This window comes from Scardinius erythrophthalmus (assembly GCF_964197995.2).
Source record: "Scardinius erythrophthalmus genome assembly, chromosome: 12".
NCBI classification, from domain to species: Eukaryota; Metazoa; Chordata; class Actinopteri; order Cypriniformes; family Leuciscidae; genus Scardinius; species Scardinius erythrophthalmus.
In genome coordinates this window covers 40,320,444-40,347,830 of record NC_138232.1, presented here as the reverse complement: position 1 = coordinate 40,347,830, position 27,387 = coordinate 40,320,444, and the positions used below count along the sequence as shown (strand labels likewise).

At 39.0% G+C, this 27,387-nt stretch overlaps 1 protein-coding gene across 1 annotated transcript in view; it reads left to right on the top strand.

Annotated features, from left to right (window-relative positions):
- Positions 1 to 27,387, top strand: part of ptprfa (protein tyrosine phosphatase receptor type Fa) — a 200,230-nt gene that overhangs the window by 6,911 nt on the left and 165,932 nt on the right. The window contains exon 2 of the mRNA XM_081380153.1: positions 20,826 to 20,985. Coding sequence (XP_081236279.1) covers positions 20,907 to 20,985 — 79 coding nt within the window. The 5' untranslated portion in view covers positions 20,826 to 20,906. The remainder of the gene's footprint in view (positions 1 to 20,825; positions 20,986 to 27,387) is intronic.

The window sequence follows — 27,387 nt, the reverse complement described above, 5'->3', positions numbered from 1 at the left end:
ATGACAACAGCAATGCTGCTCTGATGTGGCATTCAATTCCCACTGAACCGAAGACTATAAACTAAACTTACCTGAAACTTTAACCCTAGTCTTTGGGAGTCTTGTGAGTGCTGCTATTTCCCTGTGGAGATGCAAATGTAGTAATATAAAGAAACACAAATACTCTTTGCCAACGTTTCTAAATGTTGTGCATTTTTTTGTTTTTTTTTTAAACTTTCAATGTATACCGTGTCACAGAGCTGTCTGCGCTGGAGAACCAGAGGGACTCTTGATTCCTGCTGTTTGTGTGTGTGTGTGTGTGAGTGTGTGTGTGTGTGTGTGTGTGCGCGTGCACGTGTGTGTGTATCCTCTGCTGCTCTGACACAAGTCTGCACTCGTCCTTGAGTATCTTCGGAAAGGATTCTGACAGCAGCGTTGCTTAGAGACCGTCTCTGTGTGTTCTCCGTTCACTATAAAGCCCAAAACTCAAGGATTAGAGGACAAGAAAGGTGTATGAATGCCGTTTGTAGATAATGGGAAACCCAGTCTGTAACTCTTTAAAACGTTGTACAATGAAACGTACAGCATAATGGGTTAAGATGCTTTGGTTTTACAACAGGTGTCCCACTGCTCTGAAAGCTCTTTTCTCCACATGGAAGGTGTCATTCATATCCATGTCATGGCCTCTTTGTGTTACATGACCTTTTTTGACACACCCTGGGAGCATGCAAAATTTTCACTGGATTTATTGCATTTGCGAAAGATTTTAAGTCCTCAGCTGTTGTCACAGAAAGTGAGATGGAATGATCTACAGCTTGTTTTCCACCTCTAGGTTTGTTTGCATGAACGACTGGCTGCAAATACAGAGCAGCGAGTTATTTATTAGGCAGTCATGTTCTACATTTACAGGCTTGTCTGTACCCGTCAAAAGCACTTGAGGAAATAATACGATTCTTATCCATATTCATTCTCTATCCTCCACTGGTTGACCACCGGCACATCCAAATCAGTTTCCAGATAAGTCCTTTTTCTTTCCATCATTAGATATCTTCCTAGCCGCTGTTGGACCCCTGCTTTCCTTTCACATACACACAGCGGTGGATTCAGATTAAACAATGGGCCACACGCTGGGACTATCACCCCACTGCTTTCCTCATCGACACACGCTGAATAACGGCATCTCTGACTGCTTCCCTCCCTCCTACTTTTAATGAACACACAACTGTGTGGAAAAAATGTGAAACAGTTTCACACTGTGAACTTTCACTTATTTATCAATGCATTAAAAGTTCTTATATAGTGTTTCACACAGTTTGAGGTGCATAATCATATATTCTGTGTTGGATTATGGCACTGCAAAAACAAACAACAAAAAAAAACCTTTTGCACAGGTTTACCTCGTTTTGCAATAAAACATTTCTAAACAGATTTAAAACAAGATTTGCACGATAAGCAAAACCTCATAAGATATTCAAACTTGTCCTCACTTGTTTCTCTCATGATGCCCTGTGTTTAGTGTTCTTGGACTTTTATTTTCATATTATTTTGTCTTGCTGTGCCTTTGTTCAGTTTCTGTGGTTTATTTCGTTTACCTTAGTTTCTATAGTTATACTTGTTAGTCACCATGGCAACTAATTACCTTCACCTGCTCCTTGTTAGCCTCTTGTTACCCAGTGTATTTATACCCCTTTATATGTTTCAGTCCTTGTTTGTCGGTCATTGACTTTAAACCTCAACGTTTGTTTCTTGTTTCTCTGTTGGGATTATTTTCTTCAACATGTTTGAATTATCTTTGTCTTCACAAGATGAAATATGTTTATGCTGTTTTGCTTCTCATGTAAATTTATCTTGTTCTAAAGATGTTTAGGTTCTTTTTTTTTACTGCAATATACTTATTAAGAATATAATTTACAGTCTGAAGATCATATCGAAAAATGACAAGCATAAAATGAAAGTAAAACGGTCCTTGATTTCCTTGTTATTTGACTGATAAATGTCTAAACATTTTCAAATATACAAAGTGATTTTTTCCCCACATTTGTCTATTGTAGCTAAAATGCCACATTTATCCCTGTGTTCAAATGATAAAACAGGGCATCAAACTTCAAGTAAATCAAGTAAAATATTCATAAAATATTTGCGTCGCAGGTGTTACGAACCGTGTTTAGTTACACCTGAACCCTTTAATTAGTTCTGCTGATACAGTGACAGATAACAAAGCTTTTATTCATGCCTTAATCCTCTTTCCTTGTTTTTGAAATGGAGAAGTGAGAGAAGCTCAAACGGACACGTATCACTGCATGGGAATTAATGAACGTGTGTCCCTGTAAAAGGTTGGATTATTCAAATCATAACCATACACAACCAGTCTGTTTTTGACTCCGTCAGGCTGATTCATCTCAGGTGTCAAATTAGTTCTGAAGGATTTTTATATTATCTCCATATTTAATTCAATTCCAGGCACTGTGATTTTAGTTTAGTTTTTATCAGTGTTCAGTGATCAGGATGTTGATGTCGGAACCAGATCCGTAATCGAATGAATGATAAAGTTAGTGATCAATACTGTCAGACTGAAACCACACTCCCGTATTTGAAGGGCAGATCCTGTCGAGACACAGCCGAGGGCTTCTCCTGGAAAGTAGATCAGTGTTTATCTGTCTGGTGGCATTGATTAACTGCTCATATGATTGTTACCTGTTTTCAAATACTGTATAAAGCCCTATTCGGACGGGACTAGTTTAACATGGAGAGAGCATAAAGTATAATTACCAGAGCTTCTCTGTGATTTTAGTCCCATCCGAATGTGCATCTCAGTAATCATCACGGACAATGTCAGTAAAGAGTACGGCGACTTTTACCTTCAGTAAAAAGGTCTGGAAAAATGACCTCAGGTAATACTAATCCTGTGCGATTAGACCCGCTGTAAATATGTATGTAAATATTTAGTAATTTCCTGTTTAAAAGTAGTTTTCCGCGGTTTTTCAAGTATGGAGACGCTTGAAAAAGCATTCAGTTATTCAGTTCATTCTAGACGCTGGGCCGAGTCTGTGGCAAAACTCGAGTGTTTTCCACACACCACTCAGATCAGAAAGAAGATCGAAAGCACCTGTTAGAGGCACGAAACATCTTTTAGCATTAAGTAAGTGCCTTTTACCAGCACAATCCAATCTGAAGTTAATTAATACATCATTCGACCGGACATAACTGTTTTATAAATATAAGTTATGTGTTTGCGCTCGTGATTTCAGGAAGCAACGTAATACACACATGAAGACAGGAGGGTGACGGCGATGTGTAAATCGAGTTAACGTTACCCCTCACTTCTGCTAGTTTCACTGAGATCTCTTATCCCGTGCGAATTGGCCATTACTATTACAGACGTCCTGTGGTAACATTACATTACTCCATCTACCCTTGTAAAGTTAATCCCGTCCGAATGGGGCTCAAGATACAAGGCTGTCTTGATAGAGGGCACAGAACACAGAGAGAATTTAAATGTGTTTATGCAATAAGATGTTTCCTTAAAGGGATAACTCACCTAAAAATGAAAATTCTGTCATCATTTACTCACCCTCAAGTTGTTCCAAACCTGTATGAGTTTCTTTCTTTAAAGATTTTACATGTGGGCTTCTATTTATAATTTTTACAATTATAATAAAAGTCAATTTTCTCGCTAAAAAATTATACGAGTCAGAGGGTAGAAGGCATGTAGTAGATTGTGTGCAACAGGTTTGTCCAGCAGGACACTGATACTGTAGGCTTTATAGGGTTAAGCCTCTAACTTCTCAGATGTTTTTCTTGTGAAATAAACCTGAATCTCACATGACTCTCTTCTAGAGATTCAGTGTCTCTAACTTATGAACTCAATATGAACTCAACAATTTCAAGATCAAGTTAATGCTTAAAGGAAACATAACTTAGAAAGTCTCTTGAGCTATAAAAATGAGGAAATCTGCTATTTACTTGGCTATTTATTTGCTAAAGAAACATACTTTACACATACTGTTTTGATCAATTATCTTTGACAGTGCTTGCGTTATTTGTTTTTCACATCACATGCTTCTCTCTGTATGGGCTCAGCACTCACATTTTTCTCCACATCCATGATGACTCACATCGTTCATCTTCTGAATGACCCAACCTTGCTCAGTTCCATCTCTTTTTCTCCTTACAATACACTAATTCAGGGATTAGAGCTACATTCCCATGTTAAAAGGCTCATCAGAGCGGCGATGTGTTGCTCTTCAGCATGGTATCGACCTGCTCCACCTCCTCCTCCTCTCTGGGATAATCCGCTCGCCGAATGGACCAGCCGGAGCGGCCAGAGACGACCAACAGGCTGGGAGGAGCCGTTGTCTTCTAACTGAGTCCTTTAAAAGATTTGTGTTCTCCTGAAACACTGCAGTCAACATTTGTTGCCCCTGCTAAAAAAAAATATGTTGTTCACCATGTTGTTTCGGATGCATGTTCTCTAGTTCCTTAAAGGGGAACATGGCAACTCTAGCCATTTCTTCGCTGATTTTCCCTTTTGTTGTCGCGTGTTTTCTCAACGAGCTCCCCCTACAGCTGTGGGCCATATATTTCACAACTCTGTAGTAAAAAAATCTCACTTGCGGCACCCTCTTCCCCCTTTCTACCACACATGTGCTTTTGTTATTATGGGAGCCGGCCCACTTTATCGTGTGGAGCTATGTCTACTGAGGTGGGTAATACATCATACACAGTATCATATGGCGTGTGTGTTTATGTTGAATTGCCGTAAAGCAGTTTGTGTTTCTCGCTCGACTTCCTATTTCCAACTTACCGGGACATTAGTCCCCATGTTGCAAGGTTGGTTTTCTGTTGGGGGGTGCGGGGAAAGTCACCATTCGCACCAGAACAGGTTATTAAACCATCCAAATGATTTCTAAATGGATTTATTAAGTTGAAATAGTTGCCAAGTTCCCCTTTAACTAGCTTTACCAGTAAGACTCAACCAGCTTCAATTCAAAGATCAAGCTCAGCTTCAAATAAATATACTGTATAGTCCTTCAGAAGGGATATTCTTGATAAGATTACCTTAAAGAGTTTGGCTTATTGAGGAGAGTTATAATAAGCTTTTCTGGCCATATTTAGAATTATTCTGGAATATAAACTAGCAAGGTAAGCAACTACATAGAAGTCTTCTAAAACAAACAATAGTGCATAGCAAACACATACAGTAGCAAACACTCACCAAACTGGAATATTGTTCTTTATAAATAAATAAAAAATTGTCGTTTGATATTTAAAAATCATTTTAATGTAGGCAATATTTTAATTTACTTTGACTAAAATGGCAATATTATTTTAGTTGACAAGAAATTAAATCAGTTAGGCATGTTTAGTTTATTGTTATGGAAAAGCATATTTACATTGTGACTGTTGCCTGGCTTTTGGCTTTCTTATTGGAGACATTTAATATTCAACAATATTATTGATCATGCCTTACATAAGGTGGACGATGACGCAATTTTCTTCTAGAAACAAACTTTGTATTATTTTCATGTTATCACTGTGAAGCTGCTTTGATACAATCTGTATTGTAAAAAGTGCTAGGCCTATATAAAGTTGACTTGACTTAGACATTCGGACTAGCAAATTAGTTCAAGTTCAACTGTTCAGTTGCATAATTTTTTGCAGATTGGAGTGACATTATGTTATCTACGCGTATGTATAGGATGTATTTGGGTGAGTTATTTAGCTGGATAGCGAAGTGCTTCAGTTTACCGGTGTTCATTTGCGTAAACCCCCACATCAGCATTATTCAATATTATTCAACATTACTCAACATGATTGGACAATTAGAGACGCTCTTATTCTTTCTAGATTTTTCTTCTTTCGTCTATCAAAAACACTGTTAGTGCATCTTGCCGTGTTATTTTGTTCTTTTATAGTTTTGTGAACGGTGTTAATTAAAATCATTTCATTATCAATGCACATTTTCTTGCACAACTCGCCATCATTGAAATCACAGAAACCCTTTGTTCATTAACATTGTCGTCAGTAATTTGTCTGAGATAGTTTGCTCAGAGGGTTTTGCACAGGCAAGCACAAAATGTAGTTTTATTCATGACCTTGCTTGTATGACATTGTTTTTACTGTTCTTCTAACTTCTCTCTGTTCCAAGAAACACGCAGTAAGTTCTGGCTGCCAAGGCAGAAGAACATGTTATCTTTCAATCGGATTACTAATGAACCATTTTTCAGAATTAAATATTTCCCCCTTCGCTCTCTCTTTCTCTCCTCTGCTCATATGATAAGGCGCCCTCTCATTTAGTACAGTGATAACTCACTGAGGCATGTTAACCGCATCCCTGAGCGCTTCTTTAATTGACTAACTTTTTAGTATCTCTCTCTCGTTCTCAAGTTATTTAACATTCATTTCACTCTCGGAAAAGCGAGAGCTGCCAGTATATCTTACAGAGACAGACCCTCAACATCAAATCACACACACACACAGAGCTCAGTAACAAAACTCCCTCTAGTGCAGACACAATGTGCATCAACAGCATTTTGCCTCTGTCAGTCTTGAATTATGTATTTTGTTTGATTTTCCCACAGCAACTAGTGCACACATGCATGAGAGTGTGTGTGTGTGTGTGTGTGTGTGTGTGTGTGAGAGAGAGAGAGAGAGAGATATGCTATAGATCTTGATTACAGTGACACTCTCATCAGAACACACATGCTCACATTAACGCTCTTGTCAACAGTGAGATGTTAATGTGAGCGCGAGAGCCGTCCTAGTAATTAATTCCAATTCAAGGCCTAAGTGCTTTGAGGAGAGATAACTGTGTGTAGCCATGATGCAGAGCGTTCAGATCGCTGCCTAGCACTGCTTAAAGAAGTGAGGGCGTCAAGGACAGATGCAGAGGAAAAAGCTCTTTTACAAAACCAAGTGAGCCGCTGTGCTTTCTTCTCTCTGCACAGATGCTTTCTAAGGGGACGTTCACTATGACAGTGATTTGTAGCAGCAAAAACAATAGCAAGTTATTCCTTTTCAGTGAGAATCTGTGATTTGCAGTGATGCAACAAAACTGAGCAACTCTATGCACTACCAACAGCGAAGAGACCGTTTTTTAAAAAAAAAAAGTAATATATTTGAGTTATACTACCAATCAAATGTTTGGGCTTGGTAAGATTTTGGAATGTTTTTTTATTTTTTTTTTATAAATCTCTTATGATGACCAAGGCTATATTTATTTGATCAAAAATACAGTAAAAACAGTAATTTTATTAAATATTATTGCAATTTAAAGTTTTCTCTTTTAATATATTTTCAAATGTAATTTATTCCTGTGATCAAAGCTGAATTTTCACCATTACTCTAGTCTTCAGTGTCACATGATCCTTCAGAAATCATTCTAATATGCTGATTTGCTCAAGAAACATTTCTAATTATTATCCATGTTGAAAACAGTTGAGCTGCTTCATATTTCTGGGGAAAAAGTGATGCAAAATTTATTTTGATCAATTTAATGCATCCTTGCAGAATATAACAAGCCATTCTGTCACATCTATGTTCGCCAGTTAGAGAACATAGAACATTTCTGTATTGTTGAACCCTGATTATAAAATATAAGTAGGGCCTATATGAAATTGGCATTTTTACTTGTGAGAAATTAATTCTTGTATGGCATTCTCTGTGAAATATGCATGCAATGTTGCTTTGGAATTTTCATTTTGCTGCTTGTGGTTTTGAACAGCTTGGGCCTTTGATGACTTTCAAGGTTTTAATAGTTTTGAAAATAAGAGAAAATATTTCTCCCCCCTGCTGTCTTCTCTATTAAAGCTGAGAGCTCTCTCCGGGGTGCCCATCTCTCTGAGGAGGGACCTGCTATGGCCACTGACCACATTGTTATAATAGACAGATTTATGTGCTCGGGGGACTCGTAAAGCTGCTCCCCTTTTCCTCCCACGAGTCACATCGCATCCAGCAGAACTGCTTTACTATTATAACCCAGCTGGCAGATAGAAACACTTTAGCTCTCTCTTTCTCTCTGTAAACGCACTCGTGCATAAGAGGAAATACAGGTGCATTTTAACTGAGCGTGAGACAACATCATGGACAACCCGTCAGCCATCACCTTTTACTCCTGTTATACTACACTTGCAGCTCTAATGGTGATAGATGTAGCACACTTGTGTTCTCATGCATTTTAACGAGAAGCAGGTGGTGTGTTTATTCCCCTGGAAGTGTGTCGTGAGCGTGCATTTGACTGATATCCTGTACATCTAATGAATCAGATATGAGCATGAAAGTGTATTGGGCAGGTCACGACAACAAACCCTCCCTGAACACATGGTATAACATTCAGGGTCAGACAGGTGAGCAAATAGCCGGCTCTCTGTGAGGTCAGATACCTGGAGAGGTTAATTACTGTTGTGTTCCGAGGCTGAACATTAACCCAAGTCACCCACGGGCCACGCCGTTTACACTAGCGCTAACACGAACGGCTGAATCCTCTGAGGTCACGTGATCACTCACTCAAAAGGTCATAACGGGTGTCACTGTCACAGCCTCGCAAGCGCAAAGTGCCTATTCCCAAATGTTAGTGTCAGGGTATTGATTAGTGGCAGACGGTATTATTTAATTGGTCGAGGAAACTCTCTCTGGCCCTCAGCATTTAATCACATGTGGGGCATATATGAGATGCTGAAACCCCAATTAATCAAAACACAACAATCAATGAGCAGCAGTGTGTGTGAATCTTAAACCAGCTACTTTAGGAGCAACTCCCACAATTGCTGCGTGACAGAAAACCATGTGTTTTTAAAGATTTAATGCTTTTTCATCATTTTAGGTATCTGTTATTTAACAAAAGCCTTCTAGCATGTGTTTGACATTGATTCTTTCTAGAAGGGGAGATTAACTGTTAGTACTTGCTCACTGCATTTGTTTTGGTGAACGTGATTTCACCAAGGACAACATGATGCTGGATCAACATCTTTTTTGATCCTGGAACAACATTCCAATCAACCAGTCAGATTTGTGTCATGATTCTGCCTTCTTGTCTCTGATTTTCCCTGGTCTTGAGGCAGGATCATGACAGGCCCATGTTTTATGTGCAAGCACATGGCCATTTGTTTGGGCCATGTGCTTGTGTTGTCTCGTCACCCAGCCCCGCCCCCTTGTTATCCTCGTTTTGTCATTATTGCTTCACCTGTGTCACCTGTTCCTGATTAGTTTGCTCCCTATTTAATCCCCTCATGTTCTCTGTCCTGTGTCGGTACATTGTCTAACATTGCGTGTTATTCTTTGTGAAGCCTTGTGAGTATCCTGTCAAAGAGAAATCCTGTAGAGAAAGTTCTGTTTTTGCTGTTTGTTTATAGTCTAGTTAATTGTTAGAGTCTTTGTCTAGTTTAGTTACTCGTAGTCCTGTCTTGTCTTGTTTTGCCCCCTTGTGGGCTTTGTTTTTCCTGTTATTTGTACAATAAACTGTGTTCCTGTGACTACTGTCTGCAATTGGGTTCATCTCCACATCATCCACATAACAATTTGATTTTACAGTTTGTCAAGTTTAGGCTTAAACCAGGGTTAGATGCTTCAACATCTGTGTTACTCACGTATCATTAGTTATGGGTAGGATTAGAATTAGGACAGTTTTTTTTAGACAACATGTCTTACTTGACAAAATTACAGTGACCGTTGGTTTTCCAATACAACATGGCCCTGTTTACTCCTGGTATTAAGATGTGTTTTGGTCGATAGGATCACATGTAGACGAGGGAGACACATTCCTGTTTACGCCTGGTGTTTTAATCCGTCTCTTTTGTCCACTTTCAACCACTTCTGTCCTGATTTCTTCAAGGAGAGGGTCTATGGGTGGGTTAATGTGTGGGTTTTTTCAGATCTTTCGATCTAATGGACAAAATAAGCTCAAGCAATTTACATATGAACGTGAAAGGAGACGACGGAAAAATATACAGAGAGCATCAGCTTTAGTTTCTGCTCTGACAGACACAAGACCAGCTGAACGCTGTGAGTGTGTGTTAGAAATCAGGAATGGGGAGAGAACATTGTGCTTGGTACGTTTTTCATCTTCAAAACAAACTTGGGTCTTCAGCCGACAAAGTTTAAATCCCGTCTGGCTAGAGCTCTTCCCATAATGTTTACGCATTAGTTCAGTAGACGGAGAGTAGACGGTCTTTTGTGGCTGTTTGAACACATTCGACCACATGAGCGTTTACACTACGAAAGCAATCCGTTCGAATGTGTTTTTTGATTACTTCTGGAAGTGGCTTAAAGTGGACAAGCTCAAAACGTTTAGACCCCGTTAACACCTGTATTTAGCGTCATCCAATTGTGATCTGATCGTCCAAAATGCATCTTAATACCAGGTGTAAACAGCCTAAGACACATTATAAAAATATGCATGCAATTGAAACTTGTTGAGAATTTGAACAAACTCCAAACAATAAATATTAAACTTTGGAATGCAATTCGTCCTGCAGTGTTATCAGATTTCCACCTATTGGATGGTAAAACAGGTGGAAAATTTTAAAAGATACACAGGAAGGAAAAACCTGAGTCACAGAGACTTGAGGGATCCGTATATTTTCCCACAACACAGGAAAAAAAACCTAATAACAAATAAATGAATGCCTCTCTAATGAATACAAAACATGAAACATTTTCTTCTGAAAACGTCATATTTATGTCATACTAAGAAAGTCGTACTGTTTTGAATGACATGAGGGAGAGTAAATGATGACAGAATTTACATTTTTAAGGTGAAAAATGAACCTTTTTCCAGTTTTATAAAGACTGTTGGTCTGTTCCAGTGTAAACATGAACCACAGCTGAATATATAAAGTCATATTTGTCTTGTGTTGGTCTCATGATCCGTTAAGGAGCAAACATCAGCAGTGCTGGAATAAGACTCGTGGGATGAGTTAGTATAAATCTGGATAGTTGATCGTAATTGCCAGAATCGCAGGTTCGGTTGCGAAGAGCCTGGCGGCGGAACGTGCAGTTCATCACATACTGGCGTCTGGGGCGCTTTTGACCGGGCGCACTGAAGCGCTGGGTCACACATGGCTAATCATTAACTCATTATTGTGTATCAGGCTGTAGATCAGCTTTAACTCCAGTGCATTTAGAGCTCTGACATTTTTATGGAGGCTTCAGAATCCGTCTGTACAGAGCAATAAAACACTCCGACTTAGGAATCCTGGAATGCTGTGGGAATGTGACGGCATGAATAGACTGTGGTCTTTCTGGCTCCTATTCCTGAAATCACGCCAATCGCTCGAGATGTTCTGCTCTACTGGGTCATCTGTTCTTCTTTGTAGGCTTCAATAGCTATGCTACATCCTTCACTAACCTTTGATTGATTTCTGATTAATTTTTAAACCCTGCTCATGTTCTAGAACCTTGGCCCATAAATCATTTCATGATCCACTTTGTAAGACATCATATTTGTATACGTGTTCAATTGACTTTAAGACAAGGAGTCAGCTTCTCAGAAGTGTAAAGAGCAGAAATCCTTGCTCATAAACCTTTTAAACAAAAACTGACCTGGCATGCCAAGCACTGTCAACAGACCCAGGAACAATTTCTCTTCCAAACACTTCTCCCACCTTTTGACCTCATTGTGTGGTGTCCTGACTTGCCCCTTAGACTAGACCATTAGTGGAGAGCATGTACAAGGGCTTTAAAAAAAAATATTTGCACTCTTAAGCCACACGTAAAGTTCACATGAAATGAAGATGAGGTATTTTTACTATCTTAATCTATGTTTCTGTTCTTATTGGGAGGGATTTATTGTTGCACGCTATTTTTAATCATTAATAAAAATGTAATAACTCACCTCAGAAACTATTTTCCATTTTGCCTGATATAACCTTGAGGTTTTTTTTTTCAACTCATCCACTCATATAGCAACAACTTTTAAATATCCAGTCAATTCCTGATGGATATAATCAATTCTTATCCTACTCTCATTGAATATCCAGTGTTCCTTGCATGTAATTATAGAATTAAGTGAATTGCAAGGGCATGCAGCATGTTAACCATGAAATGTATCATTTCATTGCATAAATAACAAAATATTAACCAAAGCATGCATTTATTTTGTTAATAGTGAAAACACTTTTTAAGCCCAAAAAAGACAGTTATGCTGGTTAGTTTTTAAATGATAAAACAACAAATTTAGTGTAACATTGCAGATTTGATGTAATGCAATGACATTTACATTTATGCAAACACTTTGATCCAAAGCGGCTTACGTTGCATTTAAGGTATACATTTAATCAGTTCATGCATTCCCTGAGAATCAAACCCCATGTCCTTGGCGTTGTAAGCATCATGCTCTTCATGCATTGCAAGTGTAATGTAATTGTCTGAACTCAGTGCTATAAAAGACCAGCAATAAACCTGCAATGCACTCATGCTGCTCTGCTCATGCAATATAACAGCCCCAGTTGCAGATGACTTACACCTCGATCACAGAGCACAGGAGGATTTCTCCTCTCGAATCCCTCTGTGTGGTCTGCATCTCATGCTGCCGCTGCATTTATCACACGCTCCTACATTCTCTTTATCTAGCGTTTTCACCCTGTCATTAAATGCAGCACAGTTCCATCTCTTTTCCTTCCCTTATTAGTGTAATCACACCATTAACTTCGCTGTTGATACTTTGCACTGGGGGCCAAAGTTATTTCGTAAATCTTTTATGACCGCGCCACAGGATGTTGCAATAGTGTGTCCTGAGGGGCTCATCTTTTCTTTCTTGTTAGATTTTTTTATCTATAACTCACAAAGTCATGCACACTTTTAGCGCTCTCTCTCTCTCTCTCTCTCTCTCTCTCTCTCTCTCTCTCTCTCTCTCTCTCTCGCCACTAATAATTAGTTGCTGGGGTGGTGATAAAAGTCCTCCTTTTTTCCGAGATACCCCTCTGGCCACATAATCCCGTAAGTGCCATACACCACAGTGCTTCCGTCCGTAAAAGATTAAAAAATTGTATCATCTAGCACGCTAGGCTCTGTATGCAGAAAGAGCAGTAAAACGCTTCTGCAACACCCTTAGGAACAACTGCAGTACAACTTTTGAGACCACAGCTTTGGATCAGTCAAAGGTCAAGATCTATCTCCATGTTTTGTGTTATTGACTTTTAAGTGGGTATTGCCTTGTCGTGCCATCTAGAGGTTTTTGTGCTATGTGTGAATGGCTTGTAAAGAGATGAGTTGTTGAGCTTTTGAGTGTCTGATTGAGTTTTTGAGAGTCAGACTGATAGCCGAGGAATAGTGAGCCTTATACAGGGCTGTGTGAATATCTTGATAATTTTGTCAGGAACTCCTAAATGGAGGACTCAACTGCAGTGACAAACCATGAGAAAAGTTTATTAGAAAACTTAAGGAATAATTTGAAACCGTCCATGTGACACAGTGAAAATGGTTGACTCTCTGTGCGGTGGATCCTGTGTATCCCACACACACATCAGCGGACACAAGTAGAGGACACAAGTCCTGAGCACAATCACAAGCAGGTAGGCTATATATAATATATAATATATAGGGTAAAGGGAACGAGCGACAGGTGTGGGAGATCAGTTCATGACTGTGACTGAAAGGAAACGCTGCAGAAAATGACAGGACCATAACAAACAGCAGAGAAGAACCGGTGACACACCCTGACCCGTGACAATTTTTCTGTCAGTTTTTCTGTTTTCTTTGCGTGCGTTGGCAAACTAAAGTATAGAATAGAACTAACCCTTTAATATGTCAGTAAAAAAATCTAGTTCAAAGTAGTCAAAGCATCTTTTCACCACTGTTTTCATTAAAGAGACAGAATGAACTGATTCACTGTTTATGATTAAAATGACTATATTTGCTATGTTGCTTAATCTAAAGTAAAATCATTGCAAATATATTGTGAAAATTTGATGTACATCACGCAGCTTTTATACCTGCTCACATTGTGTCTGGCTTTTTTTGTAAACAGACTTTTCCAGGGCATTATGATTTTGAAACCTTGTGTTTGGATTTCATATGCATTACTGTGTGTGTTCATGTTAAAAAGTATAAGGAAACGTGAAAGCGCTCTAGGCGCCTTAATTTTCCTCAGTTTTCTCTGTTGAGACAATGAGCCTCCAATTCCTGCCTTTACTCCAATATTTACGGCCTCAGATCCGTTTCCCTCTCCTCGAATTCCTGCCGCAACACAAATCTCCCTCAGCCGCTCCACAAATCTCCTAACATCGCACGGCACTTGAAAGCCACAAATCTCGCAGGATTGCGTAGCTGCAGGGCGACCGGTGGAGCCGAGTGTTGCACCTGGATGCCAGTGATGAGCTCGATCACTCCACATGAACGAGGATTCCTCTTCCTGTCTGTCTGTGCATGCCATCCAGCTATAAGATGAAAGCAGAGCCTCAAAGACATGCACAACCTTGACGTATAGGATAGCTTGATGCCACATACACAACCAGGGATGAGTTTGGACACACTTGACTGAATTTATATTTCTCATCTAAAAAACCTTCTGATCTAAAAATCTCTGCTTAAATGTTTGAAATTAGTTTTGAGAGCAAACATAAATTGTACTGATGCATCATTTTCTTGACAAATGTATTAAAATGGTTGTTGTTTTTAATGACAATAATAATAACAACAACAACGTTAATGCTAATAATAACAATAATAATTGTACCCATACATAATTTTCTTGACAAATATACTAAGATGATTATAAAATACTAGTCGTTTACATTATTTATTTATTTTTTGCACATTTAATGTGCACATTTTGCTCTATATTTTTACAAAGGCTACGATAAATAACCGTCCTGTTAATGTTATATTTAAAAAATAATATATTATTTTGAAAAGTGTATATCTGGAGCAGAAAATAAAAGTCATTACATTTTTCCTCAGATTTTGCATGCGTTGGTTTTCACAGAGATATGTCCACTGAGAAGATGAGCAAGGCGAGGGAGTATATTGACGGCCTAACTTTTCTGTTTTCTTCTATATCATGTCAAACTAGCATATAACAATTAAGCTTGCTTATAGGCTTGTTATAATATTATTATATTATATACTGATTATGAGGGACAATACGGTATGCAATTTTATATCGAATTAAAGAAACATTATGAAACATTATGAATGAAACTTACTTGACACTTGAACGTATATCAACATCCTATTATCAACATCCTATCAAAGAGAATACGCTTAAATAAAGTATAGTTGTCGGTACACGTCAAGCTTTACTTGCGATTTTGCCGTCCATCATGTGTATCTTGACGTGAGCAATGTACCAACAATACCAGCTGACTAATTTTTATTTGAGAAAATCTGTTAATTATAGGCTATTAGGTTTGAACTTATTAGTCCTGCGCTGAATAAATGTCTTCAATGGCTAACGTTGGTTAAGTGAACGCTTACATAAAATATACAAAGATAATGCAAGCACATCACATGTATCTGACCTATTTTAGTGGCATTCGGTATAGGATTTTGCTGTTCATAGATTATTTCAAATGGATTTGCATACAGATGGTCTTCAGGGACGGAGGGTTAGACTAGTCAACTAGTCAGTTACAACATTTCCGTTTAAACGTTATTGATATTAACATCCCTAGTAAGGAATAAGGTGTGTTAACTGGTAGTGTATGTCCAGAATTAAGTGAGACACAGATGCCTCATTAGCATTGCTGATGAATGACGGTCCCCTTCTGAACTAAAGATCCACCAGTCTTGGCACTTCTTGTCCTTCATGATATTTGGATGCACTGTTTGTAATCCCGAGCTGGTGTATATGACTCACTCTGCGTCTCCTTCCCATGGGGAGTGGGCGGATAACAGGGGAGATAAGAGAGTGCTGTCCCTCGAGGGTGCTCCTCCTTTCCCCTTCACACCCCCAGAGTCTGCTGGGAGAAGATATCAGTCCCTCTCTGCTCCTCTCAGAACCAGAGGAAAAGAACGAGTTTGCTTCTGTGAACCCTGGTGAACTTGCTAATGTTGCTGTAATAATCATGAAAAATGAAGCTCACCTTATAACATTTGGGTGGAATTGTACATTTTTATTCGATGGCATTGTCATTGTCATATCCAATTTCCCCTAATTCCTTAATTGTGACCCTGGACCACAAAACCAGTCACATGGGTAAATTTTTTGCAATTGAGATTTATGCATCATATTAAAGCTGAATAAATAAGTTTTCCATTGATGTATGGTTTGTTAGGATATGACAATATTTGGCTGAGATACAATTTGAAAATCTGGAATCTGAGGATGCAAAAAAATCGTAACATTGAGAAAATCGCCTTTAAAGTTGACCATTTATGTTCGCGATTGTGCTGCATTCACTCACAAAAATAAATGTTTTATATATTTACGGTAGGTCTTTACTTAATATCCTAATGATTTTCGGTGTAAAAGAAAAATCGATAATTTTGACCCACACAATGTATTGTTGTCTATTGCCACAAATATACCCGTACGACTTGAGACTGGTTTTGTGATCCAGAGTCACAATTTTGTAAATGAAATTTTTAAAGTCAAAGTTAAAAATTTGAATCACCATCTGAGGAATCTGGGTTTGCCTTATACCTGCAAAATGATGCATATGATGTCTAGTTAGGCGGCTTACTCGTTTTTGGACAGAGCCATTTGCCAAAATCAAAGGTTCTCCAATGTAGTATGTGTCATTTTGATGTTTGATGTTCCTTTAAAGCAGTGGTAGTTTTGCCGTTTATTTAATTGTACCCCACTTTTGCTTCTAACATGCAAAGTGCGAAGTTTATTTAAATTTCACACGAATCTTGACATTTGAATAATAACCCCCATTTTCAGGGCTAAAAAATGATATGAATAGATAATAGTGGCACTCTTTGTAACAATATTGACATGATTAAATAAACAGCATAGCAAACAAGCTCTCAGAACTGCTGCCCTCTTATCTTATTTGCCGGATTTTATTTGCTTAATTGAGTATCCGGCAAGAAATGGTCTTTTTAAATGGCAATGCCGTTTAGGAAAGTACATATGCATCAGACTGATGAACTTAAGTGTAGCTCTTTATAAATATTCAAAGAGCATTGATTTTCTAAGTGTATCTCAGATATTAGCGCTGCTCTGGCCCGTGTTGAAGGGTTTCTGTCAAGGCACAGGAAATGTCTAGCAACCAATTTCTCCTCTGGGATTATGATAGATTATCCATCAATCCAGGAGTAATAAAGCAAGTGCTCTTTGGAGATATTAGACTATCAAACACTCCTGCAAATAAGCAACAACATGTTGGGACTGGAATTACGGCAGATGAACATGCTGCACTTATGTGCAATTATGTTATATATTATGTTATGCAACTGGCAACAACCCTCCCAAAACACTTTCTTATAAAACAAATATATATATTTTTTTACGTTGATGATGAAAAACTAGGTGATATTTTGAACGTGCAATATATTTGTAAATAAAATTACGCAACATTGTAAGTATAATTGTAACATTGTATGCATTTTATTAGGCCATGCATTTCATTAGTAATTGATTTAACATTCCCTCCTTGTTCCACAACTTGAAAGTATGAGTGCATCAGGACAAACATTATAGTGTCTTTTTGTCTCTAAACCTAAATGCCATTTGTGTTGGTAAGTTTGGTTCATTTCTGTGATTCAGTTCAAATGAATTGTTTCAATTAGTTCAAAATTCAGTGATTCATTGGCACCGCATCTTTTAAGTTAAAAATATATGTAAGCTTACTGTATCAGTTATTTTTGTGTATTATATAGTTAAATATTTTAAATTAGTTTTTATTTTAAATTTAGTAACTAAATTAGTTTTTGTAATTTAATTTTCTTTGTCATTTTTATTAGTTTTTTTAAATATGTCTATATAGTTTTTATTCATTTTTATTTAAATTTTAGTTTTAGTTATTTTAGTTCATCAAGTTAAACTAAATGAAAATGAGAATAATTTTCACTAGTAACTAACTATGATTTTTGCCTCATAAACTGCTAGTTACTGCTTATTAATAGTTAGTAAGGTAGTTGTTAAGTTTAGGTATTGGGTGGATTAAGAGAAGTAGAATATAGTCATGCAGAATAAGGCCTTAATATGTGATTTATAAGTACTAATAAACAGCAAATATGCTACTAATAAGCATGCTAATAAGCAACTAGTTAATTGGAACTAAACTAGTGAGAATTGGACCCTAAACTTTGGTGTTACCAATCTTTCAAAATGTGTGAAGAGCATGCCTTGAATTTTTTAGACTTTTACTATTTTGAATATATATATATATATATATACCACATTATTTATTCCAATCACATTCAACTTGTGGATTTAGACCAGAGCGAGGACTTCTCTCCATCCTGAAGCTTCGATGCTTTTGAACTCTTCAGTTCCTGTGCAGTCCTGTCCTGTCCACATGAGGATTGATTCCTGAGGGAAATGAACTGACCTTTGACCCTTCATTTAAACATGCTTGTCATCATGGAGAGTCTAGCTGGCTGCTTGTATCATTTGTCTTTCAGCAGAAGAGACTGGGGTCTTTAGAAATGCACGCTGCGTTCAGTCCGCGCTTTGTTTTCCCAGCAAGCTCTTCCTGCAGGAATGTTCAGGAGAGCATGCAGGTTGGGCACGCCGGAGACACTTGGCTGGCGCAATTGTAGCATCCACTCATAAACACAGTCTGTGTTTTCTTTGGAAAGGCAGAGACGGTGGGGTGCAGAACGGGGAGCACTGCTGTAATTACAGTGTGTGCTGAAGCAGAGAGACTTGTGTGTGTGTGTGTGTGTGTGTGTGTGTGTGTGTGTGTGTGTGTGTGTGTGTGTGTGTGTGTTTGCTGTGTGCATGTCCCTAAATGCTCGCAGTTTAATGCAGTGTCGTGAGTCTGTCAGCTCAGCGGTTCTGTTCCAGACTCATGATTTCCATAATAAGAGGGAGAAATAGCACGCTCGGAGACGGAGAGACGTTTCCGTCTGCTCAGCCTGCAGGAATGTGGAAGCGCACCTTCAGCTCTCGATCAAACGCTGTTTGAGGGTGGAAGCAGTTTGCCGAGCGCCAGCGGCTCCATGCTTTTCCTGCTGTGGTGGCTGAGTAATTAGTGCTGGTCTATGGGCGTCTCTCTCTGGTGTTTCCATGATTGTTTTCTCTGTGGAAGAGTGGGAGTGTTGCATAGCAGATGTCTGCTTTGTGTGACATGATTAATTAGCTCGGGTCCGGCCAATTACATGATGAGCGCTTCTGGTTAATAAATGAATGCATCATCTTAATCATGAGTGAGTGAGGGTGTGCATGGGGTGGCTTCATTGGAAAGACACATGAGAGCCCTCACCGCACAGGTTATTAACACACACAAACCCCCTAGACACACTCTCACAGTGTGAACCTGGCACAACGCATGTGTCCTCCAAAAGCCAGAGGTGCCTGTGGTCGCTGAAACGCTCTCCCGGGACTCGTTGCGGCTCCAGCTCATTTACTTCTGTTTCAAACCACTTTATTAAATTAACACAGTGACATCATTCTTTGTGTGCATGATGTCACTGTGTTAAAAGAATAGCTCTGGCCAAAATGAAAATGACTCAATCTGTGCTGTCACTGCTGTATCCTAATGGCCATAGCGAAATAAATCATATTTTACTTATCATACAGTCTGCATTGAATGTTGTGCAGTAAAACACTCTGTACCACCAGTGCTATTTTAGTATTATTTACATACTTGTTGCATCATAGAATTTATTACAGAATAACTTTTTATTTTTGTTTTCATTTTAGCTAAAGTTTTAGTCATTTTGTGATCTGTAATTTTTATTATTTTTTAAAAAATATATGTTTATGTAGCTTTCTGGTAGCTTTCAGTTTCAGTAATTTTAGTACTTCAGTACTTTCAGTTAGTTGACAAGACAACATATCTAGTTTTTGTTTAAGTTTTTCATCTAATATTTATTTTATTTTGTTTTATATTTTTGCAAAATAAGTCATGTGTTGTGAATTTGCACAATAAATGTCTTTTTATTGAGTTTTCCTTGTAGGTTGCAGACAAAACAACAACAACAATTGACCAGTGTAATCTGATTCATGAAAAAATTACTAGTTTGAACTAATTCATGAACCAGTTCTGTTTAGTAATTCTGGAATGTGCAGCACAACCAGTGTAGATTCCAGAGCAAATCACTCTCATGAATCGATTATTTTAATGAATAGTTCACAAAGCATACAAAAACAAGCTGTAACACTTTAGTTTAAGGTGAGGTAGTTACACATACTTACTGTAGTAATAACAGTAAATTATGCATAATTACAAGTAACTAACCCTAAACCAAACCCTAACTCCATTGTAAGTACATGTAGTTAATTAATATTGCTAAGTATGTATCTAAGTAAGTACAATGTAACTACTTCACCTTAAAATAAAGTGTAACCATACAAACAAACATGAATCACTCTGAAGAATCAGTCTGATGAAACTGAATCCATCAGAGCAGTTACTGAATCAGCATCTCTGAATTCTGAAGTTTTGTCTACATTAAAATTTCAGTAATTAATGACTTAAATCTTTGGCTCTGATCCTCACAAAAACAAACAAACAAAAAAATGAATAACTTTAGGAGACTGACCTTATATGAAATACCTTCCTCTTGGAGTGCTAATAATGATGTCATGTTTGAAACATTACCGTGATGCTCACTGATGTCATTCTCCCTTTGCTTTAATTTGATCATACTGAATTATGGGAATGTGATGTAATGCTCTTGGAATGCTAATAATGAGGTAATGTTTTGGAATGAGTGATGTCATGTTTGAGGATTTGAATTGCTTCAAATGTTTGCAGCTTTCTGATGTCACTCTCCTTTGTGTTCCCCGTCAGGTCTCACTAAATGGTAGTGTGAGCGTTTAGTCATCCGGCAGGAGTTTAGGGAACCCCTGCGGTGAGCGCCATCCTGAAATCATGGTGCCACACACCCAACAGGCCTTTGCCACATCCCTCATGCTGCTGCTCTGCCTGCTGGTGCCAGTCCATCCAGACAGTGAGTATCCCACTTCAAAATACACACATCTCTTTTCCATCCCTTCAAGACTGTTACCGTATATCTATGTGTCTCTACATATATGATCTTAAAATTGAAGTGTTTAGGAGTGCTATATAAATAAACTTGACTTGACTTGACTAGGAGTGGGAATATCATGCTGTTTACAAAACAAGTACAACCTTTATTCCTAAAGTGCCTGTTATTTTATATCACAGTCTCTGCAAAAAAAAAAAAAAAAAAACACTTGTCAAGTCTTATTTTCTTTCAAACACTTTTAGGGAATTTTTGTTTGTTGGATTTAGCAAAGCCTGGCAAGAATGAGGTGAAAAAATCACAGGGATTTGAGGAATAGGGTGAATGCCATCACCGTCGTGTTGTTTGTGCAAAAACGTACGAGGGAGGATCTTTCAGATTCACATCGATCTTCTTTGGTCTCGACGGATCCGCGCAGGTGTTAATGAACGCGTCACATTCATTCAGCTTTTTAATGTGCAAGTTAACAAGTCCAAAAATATGAGAGCATTTTTGTTGAAGCTGTTGCTGTCATTATTGAAAGATTTGGGTCCTGAAGCGTTAGAGTCCCTGGAGAAAGATTTCACCAAAGCATTTTTGCAAAATCAAATAGCTGTGTTTACTCCAGCCTTAGATCAGATGTTTGTGCAGCAGTATGAGAGTTACTGGCCTTACGTCATGTAGTCCCTGAACCCTGAGGCCCATAAAAACAATAAGAACACCATAGTCTGGTCACTTATTATCGGCGCTGATCTTTATAGTGGCAGTAATACCAGAAGCATTAATCATTTACTTACCACTACCATTCCCAAACTAGGACTCACCTTAAATGGATTTATAGTTGTGCACCTTGAGAAAAATATTTACGTCTACCTTTCTTCTGGAAGGTTAACCGAGTTAAATATATTGTGAAACGAAGTATACTGTGATTATGCTAATGATAAATCTACTTTCTGTTTCCAGCAAGGTTTAGTCAGCTGTTGGCTATGGTCTTTTATTCAGATTGTTCTGGAATAAATAATGTGAATAAACAGCTATTGTGGCCAAGTACATAAAAAAAAAACTGTTAAATGCAGTCATTATTATATATATATATATATATATATATATATATATATATTCACCAATATAACAATATACCTTATAGTATAAACAGCAATATTTTCCCACATATTTTATTAAAATGTGTATGTGACCCTGGACCACAAAACCAGTCTTATGATGTACATAATCTGAAAGCTGAATAAATAAGCTTTCCATTGATGTATGGTCTGTTAGGATAGGACAATATTTGGCCGAAATACAATTTACTATTTGAAAATCTGGAATCTGAGGATGCAAAAAAATCGAAATATTGAGAAAATTGCCTTTAAAGTTGTTCATTTATGTTGGCGATTGTTCTGCATCCACTCACAAAAATACATTTTTGATATATTTAACATAGGAAACTTACAAGATATCTTCATAGAACATGATCTTAACTTAATATCCTAATTATTTTCGGCATAAAAGAAAAATCGATAATTTTGACCCATACAATGTATTGTTGGCTATTGCCACAAATACACCCGTGCGACTTGAGACTGGTTTTGTGATCCAGGGTCACATATATGAAAAAATGCCATGAAGGGACTTCTGTGAACATTTTTGAGTGATTATTCAAGCAAATTGTTGAATTGAGTTTTAAACCAATAAATTTAAACTGATTTGCAGAACCAAACATCAAAACACTGTTGGCACTTTTGTGACTTTTTAACATTTTAAATCAGATAAGCTATTAAAATGTTTTTATCTTAACAAAGTCATGGCACAAGAAGCCGAACACCGGTATGTGTTAGAGTTCAAATCATTGTAATGCTCGGTATAATTTTAGATTTTATGCACTGTAAAATTCATTATGTCCCCCACCAGTATTCGTGACTCAAGAAAAGCCTTTATGGATGCAGTGAAGATGTTAAATGAGCAATGTTGAAAGGCTTGTAGATTTGGGATATGGCAAATGTTCCTGAATTTGCCCTCTGCTCTTCACGCTGATGGAGGCCTGTGCACTCATGCAGGGGTGAGAAAAGCCTTTAGCATGTTTTTCAGCTGAACGCTCCAGTTTTCTCACTCTTCTAATCTCTCTGGCTCTCACAGTCTCTCTCTCTCTCCTCTCAGTGTGAAGTCCCTCCATCAGCACCATTATGATCTGCTCAACAGACTTTTGTTCCCCCCCCCCCCCACACACTTTTTCTCTGGAGTCTCCTCACAGACTTGCGTAGGACGTAGTCTTGAGGACTATACGAGCAGAGTATAAAACCACCATGTTTTATTTATGAGATCAAATATGGTTCAACTTTAGCATGTGGTTTCAGCAGCGGTGGGACTTATAGAGCTTCTTGTCTTCTGATGGATGCTGTGTTGCAGAGCTGCTGTTGTGCTGTTTCTAAAGCCCGGGACACACCAAGCCTTCGGGACATTTTTTTAGCGTCAGCCGACTTAGTTTATCCGATGTGTTCTGCACCTTTGGCTCTAGTCGAACGCCATCAGGTTTTTTTTGGTTGATTCAGCATGTAGAACTCTGATTGGCTGTTTAGCTTAGTGAATGAGTATAGCAAGAATGGAATAATAGCAAAACAGCGAGGAAATAAGTCAAAATGGCACAGATAGAAGGATGTTCTAATTTTACATCATCTTACCTGAGTGTTTCTGGGCGAATATTTTAATATTAACATGAGCAGAGTGGAATAAAAGAAAGTTATCAGCAGGATTGATATTCAAAAATGCTTTGTTTACGGTTTGTGTATCTGCAGCCGGCAGCGTCGGTTTCCCTTTTTGAATGACAAATATAGATGAATATATCTGCAGAAATAGACAGTTGTCTCATTCACACGCATTTGAAAATCAGCTGTAGTTTTCTCAGTGTGTTCAAGTGAAGCTTTTTTTCCCCGACGTGAGGCAACAACACAGTCGGCTTTCATCAGCGCTAGTTCTTTGGGTTCGGTTTGGTGTGTTCCTACCCTAATATGGCATTAAAGGGGATGGTTCGGAGTAAGATCAACCTAGGGTCCTTTGCACCATGACATCGAGCCAAACACACACCCCAGAAGCTTTTTTCCCTTGGTTGAACATTATTAAAGTTAGAGCTTATTTCGAGATATCAGCCGGATGGCTTAGTGCAGGCGCTAATGGATCCAAGGTTGTATCTCGTAAATTACCCCACTAATAATGCCCAGAATGGTACCAAACTTCTACAGTAGTACAAATAGGTTCTGAACTCATAAAACGAGGCATTGGAAAGTTTGTAAGTACATCAGGAGTTTGTTTAAATAACACTTGCCTGACGGCTCATGCTACCGCTAACCTGGACATCGACGTCTCTTTGCTGAGTTGAGAAAAGCATGTAAAAGTCCTGGCAGAAAGCGATGCATAAGGATGTAGTGTAATGAAGAATTATTATTTTTTTTCCGAAGTGTTGACAACTTGGTGTTAACTAATAATTGTTATAAACTGGTACTACCAACAAAATATTAGTGCATTCCTGGAACTGGTCGTCGTTAACCTTATGCATCGCTTTCTGTCAGGACCTTTACGTGCTTTTCTCAACTCACGGAAGTGACGTCAACGTCCGGGTTAGCAATAGCATGAGCCGTCAGGCAAGTGTTATTTAAATAAACTCCTGATGTACTTACAAACTTTCCAATGCCTCGTTTTATGAGTACAGAACCTATTTGTGCTACTGTAGAAGTTTGGTACCATTCTGGGCATTATTAGTGCGGTAATTTACCAGATACAACCTTGGAGCCATTAGCGCCTGCACTAAGCCATCCGGCTGATATCTCTAAATAAGCTCTAACTTTAATAATGTTTGACCAAGAGAAAAAAGGCTTCAGGGGGGGGTGTTTGGCTCGATGTCATGGTGCAAAGGACCCTAGGTTGATTTCACTCCGAACCATCCCTTTAATGTCGGTGTTTGCTGAGGTAAAGTCCTTTCCCTCTCACCATTTCTTTCTGTTTATCCTGATCCCTTTGTTTATCCCTTAAAAAAAGTGATACATGGGCACAGCTTTTCATTAATGTAACTAACAGATAAAAAAGGCTAAATAGTTTGCCTGCAGATTCTTCTTCCATGATGTCAAGCACACCACGCTTTTTGCTGTATGCAAACAAAGAAGTGCTCGCTTGCATCTTTATTGGTTCAAATCCTGCAAGGGATGATTCATGAGCCATTGAGCAGACACTTAACCTCAGGTTACTCCAGATGGATTGAACTTAAAATAAGTGAACAATAAGTCACTTTGGATAAAAGCATCCGTCAGATTAGTAATTAGGAGACCCCGCACCTGAGTCGGGCCTGACCTGAGCTGAGAGACTCATGGGAGTCACGGCACATGCTGAACCGGACAAAGATCCGCTTTAGCAGCGCAGGTTCAAACAAGATTGATTATTCAAATCAGTTCAGATTCAATTAAGAAGTGCTTTGTCTGAATGAACACATTAGTGGCGCTCCAGTGCTAGAGGGGTTAAAAAGGTCTGTGTAACAAGATTCCACTAATTCTGTTTAGATTCCAGGCTCTGTGTGTGTGTGTCTAAAGACAGCTTAGGGCTTAGACAACAACACATTTTTAACTGTCTTTCGTGTATTGGTGTTCGCTTTAATTGACGCAGATGTGAATGGATTTTCTGGATAAATTGTGATGGTCCTCCCATCAGTAGACTGCCTCTCTCCCTCTCACACACATATTAATTTGAGTGACACAAATTAAGTCACATATTGTGAAATGAGGGTGAGAATGAAGCTAAAGAAAAATGCAGGCACTTTTGCTTTGGGTCAGTAATGTGATGCTCATTTTTATGAGAGTGGTATAAAAATGTGCTCAGTTCTTTTAAATGTAGTTTTGTTGGATTTATAAAGTTTGGAAACATGCTATGTCACGGTTTACTCGTTACCACCCAGTCCTCTATGTCACCCTTCAGTCCCTCGGTACCACCTCTGTCTCTCAGTAGTGGGATACCACCTCGGACCTGTCGGGAGCCATCTTCGCCTGAGTTAATTGAGCCCACGGCTCCGCCTACATCCTCGGTTTGCTACGATCTGCCTCGACCTGCTGACCTGGCTCCCGAACCTGCGCTCCTTCCTCCCTCGACCTCGCCGTGGACCATCGGCCATTCGGTCTCGCCGGTCTCCCTCGGCACGTCGGCTCCACCGAGGTCAGACGTCACTTCACCTCTGCTGCGGACTTACGGCCCTTCCGCTATGCTCTGGTCCTCCACCCCTTCTGCTACGGCTTGCTCCGCCCTTCCTCAGGCTTCACCAACGCCCTCGGTCGCTCCAGCTCACCCTCAGACCTCCGGATCCCCCCCTCGCTCTCGGGAGGTCGTCGCTGCGTCTCCGTCGCGGTCATCTGGTTCTCCACTATCTCTCCACTACCTCGGCTCATCGGCTATGTGGTGGGCTCTTTCCTCGCCGTCGTCTTCTCCACTCAGCCCCATGGCGGCCCTCATCACCATCTCTCCATGGCTCCTCCCTCCGTCGACGCCGCCGTGGGGTGCCACTCTGGCTGTGGCCTGGGGTACCTCCATCACGCCCCTGCTCAAGGCCCTCCATTGGCTCTCACCATCATCAGCACCACCCTGGACCCTTCTGTTCAGCCTCCTCCCGGTCAGCCGTACTCCGCCCGAACCTCCTCCTGCTTCCTTGGTCATCTCTTCGTCATCTCCTGGATCCTCGTCTGTGGCATCACCTCGCCCACCTCCTAGGACCCTTCTGTCCCTGTCTCCTTCTGTTACGGCGCGAGGTCGCGCCCAGCGGGAGGGGGCGATATGTCACGGTTTTGGCTTTATTGTCATGGACTTTTAGTTTGTATTCTTCTGTTTCCTGTTTCCTTGTTCTGTTTCCCGCCACCCATCTGTTTCCATGGACACTGATCACCTTCCTCACAGCTGCCTGTCATTTATGTTCATCACCCCTGTGTATTTAGTCCCTGCTTGTTTTCAGTTCAGTGTCCGGTATTGTTTGTGTTATGTGGCTTGATGTCTTGCCTGTATCCTGAGAAGCTTGTTTGATTAAACAAAAACGTTTATATTTATCTGCCTTCGTCTTCCTTGAGCCAGTACGTAACATGCTATGCCATTTTCAAGAATAGTTTTAATTGAATGACTCATGTGGTAACATCAAGTAAAAAGTAATTACTTTTGCTTTTATGTTTATAACAAATATATTTTTTCAGGGTAAACGGTACATGCTGTATGTCATAAATTATTAATTTATAAGTTTTAGGGAGTTAAACCACATGACATTTCATTAAAAAATAATTAGAATAAAATCTTAAATTAAATATTTATTGTAAATTTCATTATATGTAGTGCATTATAGGCAGTGACTTCAATGAATTGACCTCTTCCCAA